Source organism: Schistocerca gregaria, chromosome 3 (assembly GCF_023897955.1).
Source record: "Schistocerca gregaria isolate iqSchGreg1 chromosome 3, iqSchGreg1.2, whole genome shotgun sequence".
NCBI lineage: Eukaryota > Metazoa > Arthropoda > Insecta > Orthoptera > Acrididae > Schistocerca > Schistocerca gregaria.
The window spans coordinates 412,639,354-412,657,873 of NC_064922.1; the positions used below are offsets into that span (position 1 = coordinate 412,639,354).

General features: G+C 39.3%; 1 protein-coding gene across 2 annotated transcripts in view; it reads left to right on the plus strand.

Moving 5' to 3' along the window:
* Nucleotides 1–18,308, plus strand: part of LOC126356223 (ecto-NOX disulfide-thiol exchanger 2) — a 202,191-nt gene extending 183,883 nt beyond the window's left edge. For both annotated transcript variants that reach the window (XM_050007042.1, XM_050007041.1), the window contains exon 12: nt 17,845–18,308. In XM_050007042.1, the coding sequence (XP_049862999.1) occupies nt 17,845–18,062 (218 nt within the window). In that variant the 3' untranslated portion in view covers nt 18,063–18,308. The remainder of the gene's footprint in view (nt 1–17,844) is intronic.
* The last annotated feature ends 212 nt before the right edge of the window (nt 18,309–18,520 follow it).

The window sequence follows — 18,520 nt, forward strand, 5'->3', positions numbered from 1 at the left end:
CTTGCCTGATGACACTTGTATACAATTGAAGGATGATACAGTTCCTCTCTTAAAGTCCACACAACATGCCCAGTTAAACTGAAATTTGTGATGATAGTTTTAGGACGAAAAGACCTGCTTATCAAGCACAACTTTTTGGAGTGAATACCCACAACTCGCTAAATTGGAATGAATAGAAACAAACTTTCAGTTCTTGTGGCTCTTGGTGTGTAGTTCACAAATGGTTTCCATGTTTTGTACATTTAATCCCCAAATGATGATTCCATATTAAAAAATTGAGTGTATTTAGGAAAATAGTGTTATTACATAAAGGCATGACTTGTTGCTTACTGAGGACAGGCTTTGGTTCTTAAGCTTATACTGGTGACACAAGAACTGAAAGTTTATTTCTATTCATTCCAATTTAGCTAGTTTTGGTATTCATTCCAAAAATGTGCTTGATAAGCAGGTTTTTTCCTCCTAAAACTAACATCACAAAATTCAGTTTGATTTTACATTATCATATTGTATTTAATCAATATTGGACTTCCCTTATTGTTTTGTTCACCTTCCCTCAAGACTTAGGAGGTTTTATCAGCGAGTAATAACATACTGGACTCAGATTCAGCAAGATTGGAGGGGGGGGGGGGGTATGCTAATCAGACGTGAGTTTTCTGTTGATTTCCTGAGTCAACTGAAGAGAATACAGTGATGGTTCCTTTGAAAGAGACACAATTAATATCCTTTCTCCATCCTTGTCCTGTTCGAGCTTGTGTTCCGTCATAATGACCTCATCATTAGTAGAATGATAGGCCATAATCTTACATGCCTTCAGTGACTAATACATTGCTTTCAGGTGCAATTTTTTGTATGTTTTAATGCTGTGTGGCATACCACTCATGTATATTAAAAACAGTATTTGTCATTAATGTGTGTTGGTGGCTAAGTTGGTAAATGTCATACTACAAATCTTAAGGCCTCTGGGATTCAAGTTTGACTTGGGAGTTGTTCTGTCAATTCATAACTTCTTTCATCTCAGGCAATAAGTTTCAGATGTGAAAAGTATGCCAAGCTGCACTGTAAGTTGGAATCCACATTGAATTGTAGATTGTTTCATAAGTGTCTGTGTAAGTCAGTTCTAAGTTCAAAACAATGACATACAATGTCCAGTGAAGTCATCCCTAGTAAAGCATTGTAGTATTCAAACAGGTGTCCTGAGAAAATCCTATATTATACATTTTTCATTTCTTGCCCCACTAATGTAATTTAATTGGAAGTCTTGTATTGACATCCTTCAGATACTACTTTCCAAATCTGAAAATTAGTTACTTCTCTCACAGCTGTCTTACTTAATACTTGTATTATTTTATTGTCAAAGGTCCTTAATGCATTGTTCCAGGTACTTCTTTTGTGAATTTTATTGTAACAGGTTGTGTACTCTTAAAACTTGCAAAGACGGTGCTACTCTGTAGAACTCCTTAACCTTCAGTCATCTTTACCTCACACTGTTTCAGAGGCTCCAGTGAGACTTGTAATTTTATACATCTTTGATAATGCCTTTTGTGTGTAGGGGCATGAGTCTTTGCTGGTTTTGACACTCTTGTTTTCTGCCAACGAGAAATATTATTTATATTTGTGTGCATTCTTTTGACTGTGTGCTATGTGTTAGGCAACAACAGCATTGTAACTGCTGCATGAATTTTTTTTAAATATATGTAATATCCGATCTTGAAAAAAGCATTATAATTTTATTTCATTATAGAATTTGCCTCTTGTGGTCTCTAGTCCATAATTTCTTATCAAAAGAACATCATTTGACATATTCAGTCCGTACCTGTATGGAACTGTAGATTTCACACGAGACATGTATGTCATTCAGATTTCTTGCCAGTCATTGAGATCTTTTGTTGTCACCACCATCACTACCACCACAGTCATTATCAATCAGCCATTTGGCATCTATCATCAGACTTTTCTATTGGGTCATTGTCCTGATATTTCTTGTCTCTTGGAGTTCAGTAATGGTCTTCCTGGGTCAGTCTAACATTCATTCACCAGGGTACATGATGCACCACCTTCTATTTCATTTTTGTTATGCTCATAACCATGCCTTGCATTCCAGTCGATTTCATGATTGATTTGTTTTCTCATCTCTCCATGAAATTCCAAATGCATATCTCTGTTTGCATTAAGTGTCCATGTCTCATTATCATAAGTAAACATTGGAAATATGCATTAATTGTGAACTTTTATTATCACACACATAGGAAACTTTGTTTTGAAAAATCCTCCAGACCATCTTTACTCTTTTGTTTATTTCGTTGGCTGTCTCTCTGGTCATTGTCTTGGTCTGGCTTAAAGCATGCCCGGTTCAGTGCCTTACTTGTTCATTTGTGTTTTTTCCTTTTGATATGTTGGTTATATGTTATTTTTGTCTTATTGTAGTTTATGTTTAGGCATAGTTTCAAACTATGTTTACCTTTAATGGAGAAAAACAGTAAAATGTCATCAGCAAAAAATACAGGTAGGCTGTTCAGTTGTTTCCAGTTTAGAACTATGAAGACTTCCTTTAGGGATGCTGTGAACTGTTTCATTGTTACAGCATTTCTTTGCCCAAGTCTTTCAGTTTTGAATTTTTCACCATCCCAATGAAGGCTAAGGGTAACTGTACCAGTGACATATCTACTCTTCATTATATCTACATAGACTGAGTAAAAATGACTGTTTCACATGGTCTGTTAGTAAAAAATTTTTAAGAACTTGAGACAAAATGTATGAATCCTGGACAAATGGGGAAAACATACTTATTGCTCTGTTCTGTAATTCCATTTGACATTCAAGTGGTCCTTTGTGTTATATACACTTCTTGTGGTGTTAAATACAATTCTGTATCTAGCCTGTTCCTTTATCTAATAAAAATTTAATGTTATTCCTATGCAGTAAGTGAAAATCTTGTACATTACAGAAAGAAGGCTTGATGGGTGTGTAGTTTATACTTTTATGTCTCCAATCTACTGAAGAAGAATAATTGCACCATTGTTCCAATTTTGGAGGATTATGTTCTTTTGCATGTGCAAACACTATGTAAACCATCTTGTACGTTCTCCCTTTGGAACTTTTTCCCTCCTGCTGTAGAAGCATCATCTTTCATTGCTTTCCCTTTCTTCATACCTCAAAGTCCAGAAAGTCACTATTTTCATGATTTTTACCAGGATTGAAAGCTTGAAAACCTATCAGTTGATGAGAATAGAAATGAGAAAGTATTGTATTTGCACACGTTGTTATTGCGAGAAAAGCTTTACTGCTTAGGTGAAGTAAGCATTTAGAATAAATTGTATTTTGGAAGCTGGAGGGTTTGACGTTCAAAGTGATGGCAGCAGTCTGTTTCTTAGAGCTAGAATTGATTCAGAATGTTAATCTATGATGGCAGCAGATGGAGTACTGAGTAGACTGTCCTAGCAATGCAAAAGATTGTATCTTACCTTTAAAAGTGAATTGCAAAAAACTATTGTTCTAAGACTGTATGTATTTAATGGACAAATGTTATTTGTCCATCAGTGCCAAAAATGTTTGTTCTAAAAATACGTGTGTATTTTTGGGACAGCAAATTATTTGTGGATGAGTGTAAGAAAGTAGTGCATTTGTGAAACTTGCATTCGGAATCAAGGACAGCTGGTAGTGCAACTTGGTTACCTTACTGAAAGGAGCAATTGTATTCAAATATGTAGGTTTTTGCAGTCTGGGAATGACAATGTAAAGTAAATTTTAGAAAAAGAGAAGATATATTTCTGTGACAGATGTAAACTAAGTGCATTGGGTCCATGTGTATGGGACCAATTGCATAATACAATAACATTGCAATTACAGAAATAGAATGCCATTGATATTGGGGGGGGGGGGGGGGGAGGAGTATTAGGTAAACAAGAGACAAGACATATTTTTCTTGACAGATGACCTGCTTATACAGTGAAAATACACATTTCTTGACAGATGTGAAATGAGTGCATAGGTGTCCATGTGCAGGACTTGCTGCATAATAAAATAACATGGCAGTTATAGAAATAGGATCCATTGATCTGGGGGAAGTTTTGAGGTACAGGCCAAGTCTAAAGACAAGTGATACTTTAATAGAATTGTTAGACTGTTTCACCTGATCTACCTATATAGTGAAGCACATTAACTAGATGAGCCACACATGAATTGAATCCTCAAATCATATTAATGACTATAGGCTGGGCCACCAGCCAGTCGGAGTGTGCTTTCTAAGTGGTTTTCTATGCTCATTTAGGCAAATGCTAGGCTCATCTCCAAATTTTGCTTAATAGATCCTGGACATTCCATTGTTTGATAATAAACAAATAGATAGAACACGAAGTCAGGTGGTGCACACAACTTCCCTCCTTTACGTTACCTAGACTGTGGCATCAAGAAGAGCATACAGCTACAAATTTAAATAATTGAAATAAAATATGTCATATCGTGAAAAAATGGACCTTGTACTAAATGGGATAAAATCTATGGAAAAGAAGGAGGAAGTGAAACTGATTCACCTCAAGAGTTTCTGTTGGTTTTATCTCAGAATTTTCTTTCCCTTACTTCCAAGATTTTAAACAAGCAGATCTCATATTCCCTAAAGTCACCAGGCTTTTTACTGTCTCATGTTTAGTGAGTTAAAGTGCTTATTCATTTTCCCCTCATTTAGTCATGTGCTCTTATTCATTAGCTTTGGTTCATTTTGTCCTATTCCATTTCCGTAGTCTGTAGACTGGTTTGTTATTATTTTGCATGTATTTTTGTGTATTGTTCAACTTGGCTGCTTTTCCTTTACTGTGACATTCAGATTTAATTTCAGATTCAGGATATCTCATTAGCATCTTTTGACATTTATGTTATAACTGCAAGACAGGTAGCTAAAATCAAACAATGGAGAATCCGTCACAGATAGGTACAGTAAAAAGACTGCCACAAATAAAGCTTTCGGCCAGTAAGGCCTTCGTCAATAACTAGCACACACACACACACACACACACACACACACACACACACACACACACAACTGCAGTCTCAGGAAACTGAAACCACACAGTGAGCAGCAGCACCAGTACTTGATGGGTGTAGCGGCTAGGTGGGGGTGAGGAGGAGGCTGGGGTGGGGAGGGAAGGGGGAGGGATAGTAAGGTAGGGGTGGTGGACAACGAAGTGCTGCAGATTAGACAGACGAAGAGGCTGGATGGGTGAGGACAGTGACTAACGAAGGTTGAGGCCAGAAGGGTTATGGGAACATAGGATCTATTGTAGGGGAAGTTGCACAGGCTGTGAAGCAGTCATTGAAATGAAGGGTGTCATGTTCACAGAATGCTCAGAAACAGGGTGGTCCACTTGTCTCTTGGCCACAGTTTGTTGGTGACCATTCATGCGGACGGATAGCAGGATCTCCAGCCACTACTTAAATCCTTAGGCCCATCCCAGAAACTCTTCCCGAAATCCATCTCTCTACTCACCCTTACCAATCCCCACACTCCTTCCCTCTGCATGTTTCCTGAAGTCCATAAACCTAATCATCCAAGGTGCCACATTGTGGCCAGTTACTGTGCACCCACTGAGAGAATCTCTGCTCTTGTAGACCAACACTTTCAACCTATTACCCAGAACCTATCATCCTGTATACCAACACTTTTAACCTATTACCAGAAACTTACCCTCCTATACAAAAGATACCAACAGTTTTCTCCACCAACTCTCCTCATGATGTACTCATCACTATTGAAGCACCTCACTTTACACTAACATTCCATGGTCTTACGCAATTGAACACTACCTTTCCCAACACCCGATGGATTCCAAACCAACAACCTCCTTCCTAGTCGCCATGACCAACTATATCCACACCCACAATTGCTTCTCCTTTGAAAACATTCCCTTAAAACAAATCCGGAGTATGGCTATGGGCACCTGCATGGCACCACCCTATGCCAACCTATTCATAAGCCATCTAGAGGAATCCTCCCTAAAAACCCATAACCCCAAACCCTTCACCTGGTTCACATTCATTGATGACATCTTTGCGATCTGGATCCTTCAGAATCTCCACAACGTCTCCCCCATTTGCTTCACCTGGTCCTAGTAAACCCAACAAGCCACTTTCCTAGATGTTTACCTTCACCTCAAAGATGGCTGCATCAGTACCTCCATTCATATCAAACTCACTAACCTCCAACGATACCTCCACTTTGACAGCTGCCACCTGTTCCATACCAAGAAGTCCCTTCCAGACAGCCTATCCGCCTGTGGTTGTCGCACTTGCAGTGACGAGTGGTCCCTCTTGAAATATGCTGAGGGTGAAGCCTTCCCAGACCATAATTATCCTCCCAGCCTTGTACAAAAACAAATCTCCTGTGCCTTCTTTCCAGTCTCCCACCACATCTGAAAGTCTCACCACCTGCCCACAGAGGAGCATTCCCCTTGTAGCTCAGAACCACCCAGCACTGGAGCAACCGAATTACTTTCTCTGCCAGGGTTTCGACTACCTCTTGTCATGCCATGAAATGAGGAATGCCCTGCACACTGTACTTACCACCTCTCCCACAGTGGTATTCCGCTGTCTACCGAACCTACACAATATACTCTTCCATCCTTAGCCAACTCCTTACCTCATGGCTCACACTTTATAGTAGACCTAGATGCAAGATCTGTCCCATACATTCTCCCAGCAGCATCTACTTCAGTCCAAACACAGGACTACCTGTGAAGCCAGTCATGTGATCTACAAGCTAAGCTGCAACCACTGTGCTGCATTCTATCTGGGCATTACAACCAAGAAACTGTCTTTTCGCATGAATGGCCACCGACAGTCTGTGGCCAAGAAACAGTTGGACCACACTGTTGCTGACACGTTGCCAAACATGACATCCCTCATTTCAGTGACTGCTTAACAGCATGTGCCATATGAATCCTTGCTATCAACACCAACTTTTCTGAATTGCATAGGTGGGAACTTTCCCTGCAATACATTCTACATTTCCATAACCTTCCTGGCCTCAACCTCAACCTTTGTTAGTCACTGCCCTCACCCATCCATTCCCTTCCCTGTTCCCATTCTATCACTGCACAACTGTCATTCCACAACCAATCTCGAGTCTTTTTACTTCTCTCCTTTCCCGCTACTCCCCTCTTCTCCCCACCTCTCCCTTGCCCTCCATCTAATCTGCAGCACTTCACTGTTCTCCACCCCTACTATATTACCCCTATCCCTCCCCAATCCAGCCTCCTCCTTACCCCCACCCTCTCACCACTCCCATCTGGTGCTGCTGCTCACAGTTTCAGTTGTCTCTGAGACTGCATTCGTGTGTGTGTGTGTGTGTGTGTGTGTGTGTGTGTGTGTGTGTGTGTGTGTGTGTGTGTGTGTGGGCGCGCGCGCATGCCTGCGTTTGTTGTCTGTTATTGATGAAGTCCTTATTGGCCGAAAGCTTTATTTGTGACAGTTTTATTGTGCCTATCTGTGACTCAGCTTCTCCGCTACATGGTGAGTTGCAACTTTCCTTTTCATAATATTGGGTAGGTAGCAAAGTCATATAAACATACAAGGAGAAGCTCCAAATTGTAACTGTACTTTACGGATCTTGTATGCCATGTGTCATGATCAGTGTTAGTGATTAAATTCATGATGCACGTGAAGATCTTTTAAGTGGTCGCCAGTCCATAGCCATGAAGTTGTTGAATGTGCTGATGAGTTTTCACCTGTTGTGACCAATCAGGCCAACTGCCATGAATTTATATAATGCAAGCATTCATTTGGCCAACGAAAGGCTTCAGCCACAAATGAGAAAAAAAATGTCATTCACTGAGTCTAACAGCCAAGTATTCAGGTAACGTTATCGATTTTGTATTTGTAGACTTTTGATAAGTTTTCGAGTTATTTCAGCATCCACAACAGTAGATATAATGGGAAAAGAAACCAGTTTTGTAACTGAATGAAGAATGCCTTGTCTGGCAGGATGGAGTTAAGTGTTTTGGTTGCAGAGGTGTCCAACATTATGAGATTTCAGATGAGACCTGGGAAAGTATACTGTTAATTATTGTACACTTTTGCTCTTTTCCAGATTGGTTCATGTCTGCACACAGCTTTTGCATGGGCTTTGTTACTTTATCTGATGAAAAATACTCATTTATTACACCCATATTTAACATTGTTACTGTTTTTTTCCCCTCTCTTCTAGTTTCTTTCCCCCACATGACAACAACCTCTTCCCTCAGACTGAGAGCCATAATTTGTATCAATTCCTTTGGTAATTACTTTGAATCTTCATCTATGCATAAAACAAAGCAAATCAGTCTGCTGTGATTGCTTCACCTTTGGTCCGGTATTCACCTCTGTCAATAGGATTCCAACTCCTTTAAATGTTGGTATTACAAAATGCTTTACCTACAGCCACATTCACTAGCAGGGAGATATCAAACAAGGTGTTCTGCATTATGATATACCTACAGATTCAATAATTCAGTAATATAATAATGTTTGTGCAGTATATAAAAGATGTAGCAGATAGTTTTAATTGTAATATTTGTTATATTAAAAATTGTAAGGTTGTCTATGAGTAAGCATTATTGCATTATTTTGCTGCCAAATGGTGACAAAATATCTGTGTGGTACAAACATTGCCAACTAGATTCAACGACAAACCTGTATAATTCATCAAAATGTAGTAGGTTCTAAATACATCATTAACACAATGGACATGATAGAGACCCATGCCTAATGCTGTGTGCCCGCCGTCGGCCACAGGCTCCATTGTATTTAGTGCAGTATACATACATTCTGACAGTGTGTAAAGTTGCAGAAAGCAAAGTTCAAAACATAGAACAAAATATTGTACCAGATTTCCTGTATACTGGTGTAAATTCAATCAAGTAATACAAATTAACACAGTACTTCACTATACATTGCACTAAACATAGTGTAGTGTGTGGCCATGAGGGCTGGCATGCAAGTGTGATCCTCTGCTATGTCTGCCGGCAGACTCGCAGCAGGCAGTGTGTTGGAGGAGAAACATGGTACAAAATTTTGCGTCACAAATTCCGGAAAGCTCCTCAAAGGTTTGGCGTCGCTGTAAGGCTAAGTGCAAATTGAGATGTGTATAGCACGTGTGAGGTGACGCGACCCTACAGCACGCCGCCACCTTCCGCACATGTAGCACTGGTCCAACTCATATTGCTATGCATACACATACTTTGTATGTGCCGCTTGGCGATGCTCTGTGCTGACAGAACCAAAGTGCGCACACTCTGTTACCTTTCTCAAACAATTTTACAGAAACTATTCACTGAAAATATTTGATTTTTGCCTTATTTGTCGTGTTATATGTAAGCTTTGGGGCGAAGTACCCATCATCTCGCTAATGGTCATGTTTATTGTGATATACTCATTTTAGTAAGACACTACACAAAACTCAAAAAAGTGTGCAATGAAAAACAGGGGTCACTATAATGTTGCATTTGGTGTGTATTACACTATATGTTGCTGTGTATGAAATTTAGCCAACATATTGAAATTTTGTTGGGAAGAGGTCTCTCTCTATTCCGATCTCAAGAAAATGAATCCTATGTAGCGCATTCACTCGCGATCTTACCCCCACGGGAATGAAATAGTATTACATTCCTTGTATCTCCTAAACCACTCGAGACATCGAAACGAAATTTTGACGAATGATGGCACACGAGGAGGAGAGTACTTTGCCATGTCGTCAACAGATTGAACTTTTATCTATGATGATATATCAGAAGTTGTACTTTCTGTTTTATTTTTTCATTCCAGTGACTGTAATTCTTTAAGAGTTATCAACAGCGAGTAAGACATGAAATTTCTTCTCTTACGTTACCACAAACCAACACAACGAGGTTTTTCGTAAGTTATTGAGCTCTCTGGTCACCAATTACTGCTTAATGAGGCACTCTGTTTCAGAATTCTGTCACAGTACCTGCTGCAAAAATGAGTTTGTGCAAATTATATTGTGTTTTGGCAAAAGAAGTACTCTCAAACCTGTCAACAAGCGAAATGTGGTCATCACTCATGAATGATGATGCTTCTTTGAATAAGAAAAGGTTAACAGTTCTCACAAAAATAAATCACCAATTGGAACTTTGGTTGAATCTCAAACCCGTTATATTTTTAACTATGAGCAACTGGAATAGAAACTTACCAAAGGATTTTTCCTATTCTTCGTCTGAGCAGTATCAAAGTAATGACGAGCGTACCCTTCAGGTGGAATGACACACAAGTGCCTGATGCTGGTTACTCGCCTATGCCTTGCCAAACTGACAATGCATTATTTGCAGTATTAAAATAGTTATTATTGATAAAAGTAAACAATTTATTTGTGGCACAATGCCAGCTGAGAATAAAGCACGTGACAAGAATGCGGAAGCTAGCCAAGTGTGCTTTGTGAAAGGAAGAGTTCACATCATTAGAAAAACATTGTCGTGAAAGTAGATCTGCCTTTGTCAGCAATACATTTCAACAAAATAAATATATCACACCACCACACTCTTTCAGGACACTCACACTTTTGGAATAATTCTGACCACTGCTTCATTAGTGTAGCCTGTTACGTAATTAGTTTAGTAATGCTCATAGCGTTTATGCAACCTCTGAAATGCTTTTTCTCATCACGACAAGCCGATTAAAACATTGTTATTTGTGAGGGCTTCTCGACTGTTTCTAGCTTATTGTGGAAATGTCATGTTCACATGTACGAAGTATAATGCCTCTTATTAGACCCATATCCACATAATGTTAGTAAAATCTATGTACTTCATATTTCAGGTGCTTTTTACCACGGGCACAAAGGGGTCATACCTGTGGAAATCACGCCTTTTTGGCTTTTTTAACAGATTGTATAGATACGTGAACTTAATAGGCAGCAAGTAGATAACCTTGTTTTACTTTCCTGCCTTGCTTCTAGATAACATGATTTTATAATATTCCTTACTTCCTTATTCACTACCCTCACTATGAATCATCTGTCCCTTGTCACGATCTGAAAACATTTTGTAGCCACTTCCCGTGGCTAATGGCTCACCAGTTAGTGAACAATGCATTTTTCTAGACAAAAGAATAAACAAAATACAGATATGTGTAACTGAAAACCATTATGAACTAATGAAAAGATATGGAGTGCTTAAATGTTGAAAAATGAAACACTACCCAGTGACAATAAAACTCAGTATACTGTAAGGCTGATTTTTCAGATGGGCAATACTTCCACTGCCCATATGTGCCATGCCGAAGTGAGCATATGGCAGGACTACATCCCGCTCCCCGCTTCACCTCTCCCGCGGTGCTTGCGTGCAGTGAGAAACTGTGCCGCAACCATAATGCAGCGTGACCTGGCACAGGCGTATGTTACGTCCCAGTCACGTAAAATTTGTGAATGGCATGGCAGTGGGGCGCATGAGCAGTATGAGCAGTCATTATTCCCGAGCTCCATCACTGTGAATGGAACAAGAGGAAATGTTAATTTGTGTTATAATAAACTTTAAGCCGCAGAGTGGTTTGCAGAGCATATATGTTGAGGTGCAAAAGCTAAAAAGCAGTTGGGGTAAGGAACCATGAACACTTTCAGAATAATCTGGACTACCTTTGACACTTTTTTTTATACTCTTATTATTCTTAGCACAGGAAATGGTGATCAGGCAGGTCTGCAGGTGTCATTTCACGAACTTAATGTAGATTAGTGCTTCACACTTCATACTTTGATATATACTCTATCATGGGATTTGTTATTGCCAGTGACTCATTCATTTAGAGAACACTAGATGATAAAAATGAACAGCATTCAGATAACAAGCATTTCATTTACAGTGTGCTTCCAGCGCAACTGAGTGAAAAAAAGTGATAAACCTCAGGTTGAAAGGTTCCCTAGTTACACATTCTTATTTTGGACACAAGTTCCTCACAACAATTAAGAAATTTTCTCCGTATGTTGCTGTTGTTGTGGTCTTCAGCCAAAGAATGGTTTGATGCTGCTCTCAATTATACTCTGTCCTGTGCAAGCCCCTTCATGAAGCCTCTTTGTCTCCAAGTAATTGCTGCAGCCTACATCCCTCTGAATCTGCTTGCTGTATTCACCTCTTGATCTCCCTCTACAATCCCCCCCCCCCCCCCCCCAAAAAAAAAAAAAAAAAACACACACACACACACTTCTCTCCAGTACTAAATTGGTGATCTTTTGATGCCTCAGAAAGTGTCCCACCAACCGATCCCTTCTTTTAGTCAATTTGTACCACAAATTTCTCTTCTCCCCAATTCCATTCGGTACTTTCTCATTTGTTACATGATCTACTCATCTAATCTTCAGCATTCTTCTGTAGCACCACATTTCAGAAGCGTCTATTCTCTTCTTGTCTAAACTGTTTATTATCCATGTTTCACTTCCATACATGGCTCCACTCCATACAAATAATTTCAGAAAGGACTTCCTGACTGTTGAATCTATACTCGAATTAACAAATTTCTCATCTTCAGAAAAGTGTTTCTTGCCATTGCCAGTCTACATTTTATATGTTCCCTACTTCAACCTTCATCAGTTATTTAGCTTTCCAAAAAGCAGAACTCGTTTACTACTTTCAGTGTTTCATTTCCTAATTTTATTCCCTCAGCATCAGTTGATTTTATTTGACTACATTCCATTAACCTTGTCTTGCTTTTGTTGATGTTCATCTTATATCCTCCTGTCAAGACACTGTCCATTCCGTTCAACTGTTCTTCCATGTCCTTTGCTCTGTTTGACAGAATTACAGTGTCGTCAGCAAAGCTCAAAGTTTTCATTTCTTCTCCTTGGACTTATAATTCCTATTCTCAATTTTTCTTTTTTTTTTCCCTTTGCTGTTTGTGCAGTATACAGATTGAACAACACCGGGGGATAGGCTTCAATCCTGTCTCATTCCCTTCTCAACCACTGCTCCCCTTTCATGGTCATCAACTTTTATAACAGCCATATGGTATCTGTACAAATTGTAAATAGCCTTTCATTCCCTCTATTTTACCCCTCCCACCTATATAATTTGAAAGACAGTATTCCAGTCAACCTTGTCAAAAGCTTTCTCTAAATCTACAAATGCTATAAATGTAGATTTGCCTTTCCTTAACCTATCTTCTGTGAGAATTCATATAGTCAATATTGCCTCGCGTGTTCCTACATTTCTCTGGAATCCAAACTGATCTTCTCCGTGGCTGACTTCTACCAGTTTTTCCATTCTTCTGTAAAGGATTCGTGTAAGTATTTTGTAGCCGCAACTTATTAAACTGATATTCCAGTAATTTTCACACCTGTTGGCACCTACTTTCTTTGGAATTGGGATTATTATATTCTTTCGAAGTCTTAGGGTATTTTGCCTGTCTTGTACATCTTGCTCAACAGATAGAAGAGTTTTGTCATGGATGGCTCTGCCAAGGCTACCAGTAGCTCTAAAGAATGTTGTCTACTCCTGGGGCCTTGTATTGACTTAAATCTTTCAGTGCTTTGTCAAATTCTTCATTGAGTGTCATATCTCCCTCCTCATCTTCTTCTACATCCTCTTGCATTTCCATAATATTGCCCTCAAGTACATCTCCCTTGTATAGACCCTCTGTATACTCCTTCCATCGTTCTGATTTCCCTTCTTTGGTTAGGACTGGTTTTCCATCTGAGCTCTTCATATTCATACAGGTGGTTCCCTTTTCGCCATAGGTCTCTTTAATTTTCCTGTAGTGATATATGCTTCTACACCCTTACATTTGTCCTCTGCCCATTCCTGCTTAGCCATTTTGCACTTCCTGTCGATCCCATTTTTTAGACCTTTTGTATCCCCTTTCGCCTGCTTCATTTACTGCATTTTTACATTTTGCCCTTTCATCGACTAACTTCAGTATCTCTCTGTGTTACACAAGGATTTCTATGAGCTCTCGTCTTTTTACCTACTTGACCCTCTGCTGCCTTCACATTTCATCTCCCAGAGCTACCCAATCTTCTTCTATTGTATATCTTCCCCTGTTGTCAATCATTCCCTAATGCTCCCTCTAAAACCCACTACAACCTCTGGTTCTTTCAGTTTATCCAGATCCTATCTCCTTAAATTCCTTCCATGTTGCACTTTCTTCAGTTTTAACAAAGTGTCACTACAAGCCTTCCTAAGAGACAATCTCCATTCCTACCAAACTGACTATGCAAATGTAGACGAGATGTGGCTCAAATTCAAAGATATAGTAGCTACAGAAATTGAGAGATTCATACCTCATAAATTGGTAAGAGATGGAACTGATCCCCTATGGTACACAAAAAACGGTCCGAACGCTGTTGCAGAGGCAGCAGAAACAGCATGCAAAGTTCAGAAGAACGCGAAATCCTGAAGATTGGCTAAAATTTACAGATGCGTGAAATTTGGCACGGACTTCAATGTGAGATGCCTCTAATAGGTTCCACAACGAAACATTGTCGTGAAATTTGGTAGAAAATCTGAAGAAATTCTGGTCGTATGTAAAGTACACAAGCGGCAAGACACAGTCAATACCTTCGCTGCTCAGTGCCGATGGTACTGTTACCAACGACTGTGCCGCTAAAGCGGAATTATTGAACGCAGTTTTCCGAAATTCCTTCACCAGGGAAGACAAATGGAATATTCCAGAATTTGAAACACGAACAGCTGCTAGCATGAGTTTCTTAGAAGTAGATACCTTAGAGGTTGTGAAGCAACTGAAATCGCTTGATACGGGCAAGTCTTCAGGTCCAGATTGTATACCAATTAGGTTCTTTTCAGATTACGCTGATACAATAGCTCCCTACTTAGCAATCATATACAACCGCTCGCTCACCGATAGTTCTGTACCTACAGATTGGAAAATTGTGCAGGTCACACTGGTGTATAAGAAGGGTAGTAGGAGTAATCCAATGAACTACAGACCTATATCATTGATGTCGGTTTGCATTAGGGTTTTGGAGCATATACTGTATTCAAACATTATGAATCACCTCAAAGGGAACGATCTATTGATACGTAATCAGCATGGCTTCAGAAAACATCGCTCTTGTGCCTCTTTATTCGCACGAAGTAATGGCCGCTATCAACAGGGGATCGCAAGTTGATTCTGTATTTCTAGATTTCTGGAAAGATTTGACACCGTTCCTCACAAGCGACTTCTAATCAAGCTCCGGGCCTATGGGGTATGTTTCAGTTGTGCGACTGGATTCGTTATTTCCTGTCAGGAAGGTCGCAGTTCATAGTAATAGACGGCAAATCATCGAGTAAAACTGAAGTGATATAAGGTGTTCCCCAGGGAAGCATCCTTGGACCTCTGCTGTTACTGATTTATGTAAATGACCTGAGTGACAATCTGAGCAGTTCTCTTAAGTTCTTCGCAGATGATGCTGTAATTTACCGTCTAGTAAGGTCATCCGAAGACCAGTATCAGTAGCATAGCGATTTAGAAAAGATTGTTGTATGGTGTGGCAGGTGGCAGTTGACGGTAAATAACGAAAAGTGTGAGGTGATCCACTTGAGTTCCAAAAGAAATCCGTTGGAATTCAATTACTCAATAAATAGTACAATTCTCAAGGCTGTCAATTCAACTAAGTACCTGGGTGTTAAAATAACGAACAACGTCAGTTGGAAAGACCACATAGATAATATTGTGGGGAAGGCGAGCCAGAGGTTGCGTTTCATTGGCAGGACACTTAGAAGATGCAACGAGTCCACTAAAGAGACAGCTTACACTACACTCATTCGTCCTCTGTTAGAATATTGCTGCGCGGTGTGGGATCCTTACCAGGTGGGATTGACGGAGGACATCGAAGGGGTGCAAAAAAGGGCAGCTCATTTTGTATTATCACATAATAGGGGAGAGAGTGTGGCAGATATGGTACGCGAGTTAGGATGGAAGTCATTAAAGCAAAGACGTTTTTCGTCGCGGCGAGATCTGTTTACGAAATTTCAATCACCAACTTTCTCTTCCAAATGTGAAAATATTTTGTTGAGCCCAACCTACATAAGTAGGAATGATCATCAAAAAATAAAATAATAGAAATCATAGCTCGAACAGAAAGGTTTAGGTGTTCGTTTTTCCCGCGCGCTGTTCAGGAGTGGAATGGTAGAGAGGTAGTATGATTGTGGTTCGATGAACCCTCTGCCAAGCACTTAAATGTGAATTGCGGAGTAATCATGTAGATGTAGATGTAGATCTAGATGTTCACAACCAGTAAATTGTGGTCAGAATCCGCATGTGCCCCTGGAAATGTCTTATAATTTAAAATCTGGCTCCTAAATCTCTGTCTAACCATTATATAATCAATCTGAAACCTCTCGGTGTCTCCAGGTCTCTTCCATGTATGCAACCTTTCCTCATGGTTCTTAAACCAAGTGTTAACTACTATTAAACTACACTTTGTGCAAAATTCTACCAGGTGGCTTCCTCTTTCATTCTTTTCCCCCATATTCACCTACTACTTTTCTTTCTCTCTCCTTTCCTCCTACTGAATTCCAGTACCCCATGACTATTAAAGCTCCCTGAACTATCTCAAGAATTTCTTTTATCTCATCATACATGTCCTCAATCTCCTCCTCACCTGCGGCGCTATTTGGCATGTAAACTTTTACTACTGTGGTGGGTGTGGGCTTCATGTCTATCTTGACCTCATTAAACCTACTCCTGCATTATCCCTTTTGATTTTGTATTTAAAACCGTTATTCACCTGGCAAGAAGTCCTGTTCCTCTTTCCACCAAACTTCACTAAGTGCCACCATATCTAACTTTAACCTAGCCATTTCCCTTTTTAAATTTTCTAACCCTCCTTTTAGATTAAGGGATCTGACAATCCACACTCCTATCCGTAGAATGCTAGTTTTGTGTCTCCTGATAATGACATCCCCCTGAGTAGTCCCTGCCCAGAGATCCAAATGGGGGACTATTTTAACCCCAGAATGTTTTATCTAAGAGGATGCCATCATCATTTAACCAGCGGTAGAGCTGCATGACCTTGGGAAAAACTATGGCTGCAGTTTCCTCTCGCTTTCAGCCGTGTGCAGTACCAGCACAGCAAGGCCGTTTTGGTTAATGTTACATGGGCAGATTCATCCAGACTGTTTCCCCTGCAGCTACTGAAAAGTCTTTCTGGCCTCTCAACAGATACCCCTCCATTGTGGTTGTACCAGTGGTACTGCTATCTGTATTGCTGAAGCATGCAAGCCTCCCCACCAGTGGCAGGGTCCTTGGTTCATGGGTGGCAGTTTCTCTGTAAAGTGCCATTTATTTGTATTTCTTTCACAATTTTGTTTCATGTTTATTAATTCATTAGTTCTTTTGTTTATGAATTTTCTATTAGTACTCTAAATTATGTAGTGACTTGTTCTATGACCAAGTGGATTTAGCTTCCATGGTCCCCCATAAAACTTGATAAATAAATAAAAGTAAAATTTGAAACCTACTTTGAAATAAATTTAACTCATGATTACTGCAGCAATAGTTATGAGTGTGTCACCACCATGCCAGGCTAGAACACAGCACCATGCGTACCTTGAGACAGAGGAAATCATGTCAATTCATGTTACTGAACAATGGAATTAATTACTATGATAGATAGTTGGCTGCTTCTGTAACTTGTGTTTTTCCAAAGTGCAATATCGTAGCAAAACCTTTAAAGTCTCAAAACTGTTTTCAGAGTAAATTGTAATCTATTTCAGTTCTTGCAAGCTATGATTCTGTGTATGTGTCCGCTTTTGAGATGAACATCTCACTGGCATGTGGACTTCCCTTCATCCCAAAGTTTTATGCATTAGATTCTAGTTTTCGTCTTGATTTATATTTGGCACAATATCACTGAAATTTTTATACTGTTTGCAGGTCTTATATCAACCTTTCTGCATGTGCATCCATTTGGAGCTGGAGTTGACTATGTGTGGTCCTACTTGCAAAAACTGGAACCCACTCTCCGACCAGGGGAAGTTGAGACACTTATGAGTCGATTCCCAACTGTTTTTCGTCAAGAATTGTCTGGAATTGGTGCAAATATGGAAAGACGATGGCTATTTGCTGGATTTGAATCTAAACCTTCTCTGTGACTGAAATATGATATATTTTTAGATAATTTAATTTATGAATTCACAGTAAATTGTTTAATTATGCGATTATTATCTGTTAGTCGCCACCTTTTCTGTGCTTTCCATTCAATACTTTATAAAATAAAGTATCAGATGTGTTCAGTAGTTATCTTCAGTTTCATACTTTACAGTGTATTCATCATTGTTAAAGGTTTTAATGAGATAAAGTCAATAAATAAATGTATATATTTTGCTTCATACTGTATATTCTGGGACATTATGAATGAAAAATATTTCCAGGCATAACATCTTAAATTTTTGATGTTTTCTCCAAAATACTTTATTTGAAACATAATTTATTCAGTAAAAAATAGCTGACAAAAACAGATTACACTGCTGGAATGATGCGAAACTGTGCGTTAAAAATAACATATACAAAATGTTTTCATAAAAAAGTACTTTTTTTTTATCTTTCACTC